The sequence below is a fragment of the Gorilla gorilla genome, chromosome 10, assembly GCF_029281585.2.
Source record: "Gorilla gorilla gorilla isolate KB3781 chromosome 10, NHGRI_mGorGor1-v2.1_pri, whole genome shotgun sequence".
Taxonomy (NCBI): Eukaryota; Metazoa; Chordata; class Mammalia; order Primates; family Hominidae; genus Gorilla; species Gorilla gorilla.
In genome coordinates this window covers 125,167,827-125,175,625 of record NC_073234.2, presented here as the reverse complement: position 1 = coordinate 125,175,625, position 7,799 = coordinate 125,167,827, and the positions used below count along the sequence as shown (strand labels likewise).

At 55.6% G+C, this 7,799-nt stretch overlaps 1 protein-coding gene across 4 annotated transcripts in view; it reads right to left on the bottom strand.

Annotated features, from left to right (window-relative positions):
* Positions 1–326: 326 nt before the first annotated feature.
* The window catches only part of FAM222A (family with sequence similarity 222 member A), a 57,042-nt gene continuing 49,569 nt past the window's right edge, over positions 327–7,799 (bottom strand). For all 4 annotated transcript variants that reach the window (XM_004053870.4, XM_063694301.1, XM_019039271.3 and 1 more), the window contains one exon: positions 327–2,837. In XM_004053870.4, the coding sequence (XP_004053918.2) occupies positions 1,561–2,837 (1,277 nt within the window). In that variant the 3' untranslated portion in view covers positions 327–1,560. The remainder of the gene's footprint in view (positions 2,838–7,799) is intronic.

Here is a 7,799-nt window from a genome sequence, read left to right as displayed (position 1 = left end):
AAATTGTGATGGAGGGGAGATGCCCCCCCGAGACCACCATGAAGGGAATGAGGAAGAGGGCCCCCGTTTGGTTCTGTCTCTGCTGCTCTAGGGATCGACTGATGGCCGTGACCTAGCAGCCATTAGCCTGTGTGCCAAATGACAATGTCCATCTTGAAAGAGCTGGAATAGGGGAAGCACTGAGGGCAGGATGCTCCACGCACAGGAGGTACCCGGAGGTTCCTGGCCTGCTTCCCTCCCGGGCTGCAAGCCTGGTCAGCTGGGAGGAGACAGCCCCTTTCACTCCTAAGGGGAGGAAGAAAGAAAACGAAAACAAGAGCTACAAAAGCAACCCGACAGCTGAGACACCATCTGTGTTTTCCTTTTTTTTTCTTTCTCTTCGTTTTTAAAACAATATAGTGCAGACTGCACTTCTCACAGTAGAATATAATGGTCAATTTTAGTATAAAAAAAACATTCTCAGAGATTTGTAAATGCACTTAGTGCTTGACCAGGCCTTGGAGAGAGATACAGTACCGCTTCCAGAGCGCCAGAGGGGCCAGGACTTGAGGACTTCATGAGGGGACTCCTGCCTATCTTTCCCTGCCTTGATCGTGTGGGACAGGCCTTAGAGGGTGGTTTGCAGGAAAGGAGTTGGTCTGGGCCTCCCAGTTAAAGCCAGGAGGGTCCCAAGAGATCCCTTGAAGAAGGCAAGGATGGGATCTAAGATTGCAGGCCCACTGTTAGCCCCTGTGGTGCCTTTGTGCGAACAGGAAAATGACGCCCCTTCCTCAAGATGCAGAAAATTGTAATAAATATACAAGTTTGGGTGAAAGTGGTGTCTCCTTGGACAAGGTGCCCTTGTGCAGTGCACAGCCTGAACAACTGTACCCAGCAGCCCTATAAGATGTATTGGAGGGAAGGGGGAATATGGTAGTCCAGGGTTTGGAGAATGGGGATGGGGGTGCAACTCTGTGTTAGGAAGGAATGGTGGGGGTAGGGGAAGGAGGAACAGGGGGACTGGTATAGTCCCTGGAGCCTCTGTCAGAGTGGTCTTCACCTGGCTGGTGGGGAGACACTTTGGGCCCAGTGACTTCCTATCGGCCTCCTGTACCCCTTTTCCAGAACACTGGGGAGCCAGTGTGGGGAGACACAGCTGCCTGACCCCTGGGGGGCTGCTCTGCCCCCACCCTGACTCTGGTGCACCTGTTTCCTCCTGCACCCCACCTTGGCCTGGGCCCCTGTCCCAGGAGGCCCAGAAAGAACCATTCCTGTTTTTGAGTGGTTTCTCTCTCCCTGCCTCTGCCAGCTTAGATAAAGGAAGGCATGGGCGTCAGTGGCTGCCCCCAGGCCCTCACTGTGTCTTGGGGCAACCGATGGTGGGGAGGGGCCTTGGTATGTGAGGTTGCCCTGCCACCCTCCATCCGGCCACAGTGAGGCGGCAGCCAGCCTGGCTCCCCCTGTGGGCATCAGCAGGCACAGGGTGGGGCTGAGCACCCCTGCGAGCCGCCCACCCTGTTCTGCGGCCTGCCTCCCGGCTCTGCGCCCTGTCCGCATGTCCGTATGTCCGCAGGGCAGGCCTTATCTGTAGACGGGTAGGCGGATGTGGGCATGCTGGTGGTCGAGTAGCCGGGGCACGGCCACCGTCTCATAGCCCTTGCCCAGCATCTGCTCCTTGATGCAGGGCGGCCGGATGTCGTTGATGAGATACTCCAGTGACTGCAGGCTGCTGCTCAGCACCGATGTGTTGCACACACTCTTGCTGGGCAGGCCCGAGAGGGCATCTGCAGGGGGCCCAGCCAGCTCCCGGGCTGCCCCCAGCCCCAGCTCCGTGACCGCCACCGCCGCCGCCGGGTTGTAGCAGTCGCTGGTGGGTGTCACCAGCACACTGTTCCAGGGGGCCGCAAAGTACTGGCCCACGGTGAAGCTGGTGGGCAGCCCCACGCCACAGTTGAGGGGTGACCCGCTGGCCCGCTCGTATGCCCGGCCCCCGCAAGCCTCAGGGGACTTGCTGGCCACCGTGCTCCCACTGTAGGCACGCAGTGGCTGGGGCGGCGGTGGGGGCGGTTTCTGTGGCCACAGCAGGTAATCCAGGCCGCTGTCTGCGTACCCTGCAGGCTTGGCGGCCCCAGCCAACGTCAAGGCTTGGGTGGCTCCCTGGCCCAGCTCAGTGCCTTTCCGGCAGTCGGGCAGACCGGCTGCAGCCGAGTAGGCCATGCTGGGGAAGCTGGGCACTGGGCCGTGCTTGGCAGGGCTGGGATGGGGAACAGCCACGCCCTGGCAGGCAGGGGGTGCGGCGCCCGGGGCCTGGCACTGCTGGTTGAGCTGGTACAGGAGGCTGTGGATGGAGGGCAGGTTGGAAGGTGGCAGGGGCAGGCCCCGGCCCGGCAGGGGGATGACGGAGGCGGCAGTGGCGGCTGCGGGCAGGCCGGGTGGTGGAGCAGGTGCCTCAGGTGGCTTGGGGTAGGCCAAGGGCCCCAGAGTGCTGGGCACTGGGTAGGGCGCAATGCCCACCTGCACGGCGGCCGGTGACAGCTTGGTCCGCTTGCCCTCGGCGCTCTTGAGCACACTTTTGGCAGGCCCAGCTGGTGCGGCCGTGCTGGAGGAGGAAACCGCGGCCTTGACAATGGCCAGAAGGCCCTGGTAGCCAGCGGTGTGCTGCGGGTAGGGGCTGTAGCGCTGGCCACTGGTGTCATAGCCATTGACTGTGCGGCTGAGGTGCTTGTGCTGGGGCACACGGATGTTGGTGGGGAAGATCTTGATGGACAGCGGGCTGTTGGCCACCTTCTCGGCATAGGCGTCCAGTTCTGCTGGGCTCGGGTAGCGGGAGGAATGCATGGCGCTGGCCACCGCCTCGCCTGTGGGAGGAAAGCAGGTGTGAGGGCCCATCAGGAGGCCATGCCAACCTCTCCCCACAGGGCTCACGAGTCCCACCCCCTCCACTCATTTCCCATTCATTTTACTCCTTATTCCTTCTACATTTTTAAACTTCAAATTTCAGTGTAAAGTGCAGGGAACTGCCCGCATCATAAGCTTGATGGACTTTCACAAAAGGAACACACCTGTTTTATGGTACCCAGGCCAGGAGACAGGACATTGCTAATCCCCTGTAGGGTCCCTGGGCCCCTCCCAGTCTCTAACCACACCACGCTAACCACTATCCTGACTTCTAACATGGACTGGTTGTGCCTGGTTTGTGTATGTGGTAAGATGGATTCTACAGTATGTACTCATTTGCACCTGGCTTCTGTCACTTCATACTATGTGAGAGTCATCCAGGTGGCTGTGTGGGGAGTAGTCTGGTCTGTCTCATTGCTGTATGGTATTTGTTGTGTGACTATGCCACAATCTATTCATCGTTTCTGTTCTGTTAGAGACAGGGTCTTGCTCTGTCACCCAGGCTGGAGTGCAGTGTTGCAGTCATGGCTCACTACAGCCTAGACCTCCTAGGCTCAAGTGATCCTAGGCATGCGCTACCATGCCTGGCTAATTTTTGTATTTTTTGCAGAGATGGGGTTGTGCCACTTTGGCCAGGCCAGTCTTAAACTCCTGAGCTCAAGTAATCCTCCTGCCTCAGCCTCCCAAAGTGCTGGGATTACAGGCATGAGCCACTGCACCTGGCCCATCCTTTCTATTCTTGATGGCATTTGGGTTGTTTCTAGCTGGGTGAGGTGGCTCACACCTGTAATCCCAGCACTTTGGGAAGCTGAAGTGGAAGGATTGCTTGAGCCCAGGAGTTCAAGATCAGACTGGGTGACACAGCAAGACCTTGTCTTTATGAGAAAAAAAAAAAAAAAAAAGCCAAGCATTATGGTGCATGCCTGTAGTCCTAGCTACTTTGGAGGCTGAGGTGGGAGGATCACCTGAGCCCAGGAGTTGGAGGCTGCAGTGAGCTGTGACTGTGCCATTGCATTCCAGCCTGGCCGATAGAGCAAGACCTTGTCTCAAAAAAATAAAAGTAAATAAATACAGTGCCACGGCCCCTAGTGCATGCAGAGTTCTGTTGGAAATATACCCAGGAATGGAATTTCTAGGTCACAGGGGAGATGCCCCTGCCCGGCTTCGGGAGAAAATGCCTGACCGTTTATCCGTGAGACCATGCCAGGCTACACTCCCACCCGCAGAGCACAGGAGTTCCAGTGGCCCCACAACCTGCCAGTGCTTGGTGTCATCTTTCATTCTGTCACCACTCTGGGGGACATTCCTTCCTTCTAACCCTTTTATCCTCCCTATGCCTTCCTTCCTCACCTGTGAAACGGGATGATGACCCCCTGCCCACCTCATGGGCTGGTTAAGTGTGCTACTACGTGAACACGGCAGATGGGGCTTAGCGCCAGGGTGAGCTGCTGCCTCTTGCTTCCTGGCCCCTCCTTGAGTCTACTGTTCACCTGTAAGGCCAGCATGGCTGCTGCCTTTTTAGTGAGCCGCCTGCATGGGGCTGAAGGGTACGCTCTGTGCTACAGGCTGACTGTCCCCACTATAAGTGGACACAACTGGCCCTGCCATGGGGAAGGAGGGCCATGGCGGGCAGACTCCTGCCCCCATCCATAGCCCCTTCCTGGTCCTGAGACATTCCCAAGGGCAGCCCACGGCTTTCCCGGGGCTGAGGGGGTATGGAGAGTGGTGGTGGTGGAGTTCCATGAGGCAGATGGAATGGCCCTGGGCATGTAGTTTGCCCAGCTGAGCCTGTTTTCCCACCTGTAGAATGGGGGTCATGATCATGCCAGGTCTCCAAGGTGGCTCAGGGAATGGAGGCGCCAGGGGGCTCAGTAGGGGGTGAGGTACATGATAGGCGCTTGGAGCTCATTACTTTCGGGGGAGCTTGGGAGAGGAGCTTCACCACTCGGCCTCTGCTTCCTCATCTGTAAAATGGGGTGATGCTACTGCTAATACTACTTCCCAAGATGGCTGGGAGGGTTTGACGGGTCATGTGTGGTAGATGGCGTTAACAAAAGCTGGTGTTCTGTGAGCGTGAGTATTAATACCTTCCCCATCTGCCCAGAGAAAGGGCCCTCCCAGAAAAGGGGCAGGGGACTCACGCCACCCTTCCGACAGGCACAGGTGGGACTGGCATCACAGCTGGGGATAGAGTGCAGACCCTGCTACCTCCCCACTGATCAGAAGGCCGCTGGCCATGTCCCAACCTTCTAAAGCATCGTCCCTGACACCTCGTGGGCTCACAACCAATCCAAGTGAAATGGGATGGAGAGGAACTGAAATGGGATGGAGAGGAACAGGCGGTGGCGGGACATGGGGGTCCAGAGACAGCTTCCCAAAAGGAACTGTATCCTGGTTAAGTCCTGGGCCACTGGTAGAAGAGGTGAAAAGGGAGGGAGAAACAGATTTCAGGCAGAGTAAACAGCCCAGGCAAAGGCCCTGAGGCAGAGAAGTAGTCAGGGTGGGAACTGCAAATGACTCTGGAGGAGAGAGGCACCGGGGCAGGCTTGCAGAGAGAAGCCCAAGAGAGGTGGCCGGCCGGGAGGGCCTCTTCGCTGCAGGAAAGCGGCTCTCACTGCCCGGAGCACTCTGGCTGTGTGTAGAGACATGTTTGGCTGTCACAGCTAGGGGTAGAGGTGCTACTGGCATCGGGTGGGTCATGGCCTGGGATGCCATTAAACATCCTACAATGCACAGGACAGCTCTGCCACAGAAAAGGGTCCAGTCCCAACTGTCAGCAGGGCCAAGGGGGGAGAGGCCCCGACGTGGGGCACTGGGCAGCCATGGGAGGTTTTAAGCAGGGTAAGGCATGGGCAGGCCTATGAGCCTAGGCAAATGAGCTTCGGTGGGCTTATTTGCCTCTGCCCTGGGGTGAAGGGTGTGGTCTGACCTGGCCAGGGCAGCAGGGAGTGAAGAAGTAGGTGGCTCTCCATCCATCTGGCCTCACTGGGGCTGGGCAAGTGGACCCAGCCATGGACCCCCATCCCGACTCTGCCCGGGGCAGCCTCCTCCTAAGTGGCCTAAAATAAACTCGGTGTGGAGAATGGAAATGTCACTTTGGCCAACGGGGGAATCTTTCTCCGAGATTGGATTTAAACTACATTATACAAGCAATTTCATGGGCACTTAGCGCCACTCGGAGAGTCCCGCAAAAAAGGGACCAGCTCTTCATTTACCAGCCATAAATCAGCAGTTGCTATAATGAGCACAAAAATGTCACTTTTATGCAATTTTACAGATGAACAAAACTGGTGAAATTAACTGTGGTAACCTACTGGAGTCAGCAAAAGCAGCTGCCGGGGGAAAAAAAATTATATCTGTATGTATTTTTGTTCCTCTTAAACTCTCTTCCCAAGCAAGTTTCTGCCATTGTGGTGTGAAAACTCATTTGTCCTCACCATTATACTTTCATTTGGAGTTTATCTTGAGTATCCAATGAGCCACCAACTGTGAAAATGATTAAATCTACAAAATCTATCTAATGGATGGAATAAATTAGGTGTTTAAAACCTTAAGAAGAAGAAGAAAAAAAGGAGTGCCTGTTCCTAGTCCCCATTCACTGAAAGAAGGGGCATTTTGCCCCCATGTGGTCAACAGGGCTCATTGAGGGTGACCTGGTCCCTCTGCCATTCCACAGAAAGTGCCATAATACAGAAGCTCATTTTGGTGAGCGTCTAGTATGTGCTAGGCTCCAGGGCCATGGCTTTTTTTTTTTCTTTTTTTTTTTTTTTTGAAGACAGGGTCTTACTCAGAGTAGAATGCAGTGGCACAGTCATAGCTCACTGCAGCCTCAACCTCCCAGGCTCAAGTGATCCTCCTGCCTCAGTCTCCCAAGTAGCTGGAACTACAAGGGTGTGCCATTACACTTGGCTAATTTTTGTATTTTTTGTAGAGATGGGGTCTCACTATGTTGCCCAGGCTGGTCTCGAACTCGTGGGCTCAAGTGACCCTCCCACCTTGGTGTCTCAAAGTGCTGGGATTACAGGTCAGCACTGTGAGATGCCACGGCACCCAGCCTCCATGGCTTTTCTTGATGACTCTCGTTTGGAGGCCCCAACAACCTAGAGGTGGGAGATGGTCCCCGTTTTACTGATGAGGAAACAGACAAGTTAGGACATTTGGCAGCTGGCCTCCATGATCTGCCACTCACTCCAATGATTTTTTATACCTCCTGGTATTCATGCCCTTGTCCAGTCCCTGGGACCCACACCAAACAGGACTGACCTGTATATAACTAGGATGATACTCTGGAAGTGAAAGAATATGGCTTCCAGGGCTCAGTCATAAAAGTAGTTGTGGCTTCCTCCTCACTTGCTCTCTCAGACCACTTGCTCTGGGGGAAGCCACTGTTGTGTCAGGACACTGAAGCAGCCCATGGAGAAAGAGGCCCATGTGGCCATGAACTGCAGCCTTCAGCCAAGAAGACCATGTGAGACTTCTTGGAAGCAGATCCTCCAGCCCCAGTCAGGCCTTTGGATGAGAGTGCAGCCCTGGCCAATATCCTGACTGCAACCTCATGACAGACCCTGAGCAGAACCACTCAGCCAAGCTGCTCCCAACTTCCTAAGCCACAGAAACCATGAGAGATATTAAATGACTGTTGCTGCCTTAAGCCACTGAGTTTTACTTGTCACACGGCGGTAGGTGACTCATGCAGTTCCCGCTGTACAGAGCAGGAAGTGGAAGCTCAGAGTTTCCCAAGAGCATGCAATCAGCAAAGGGTGGAGCTGAGATTCAGGCCCAGTCTGTCTGCTTTCCAGGCTGTCTTCACCCTACCTCCACCTTGAGGCAGGGCGAAGCCAGGGTCTTCATGAGGCCCTCCTCTTCCCTAGAATCAGGAGGAGGACAGTCCTGAGGAGGGACCACAGAGTCAGCCTAGAGGC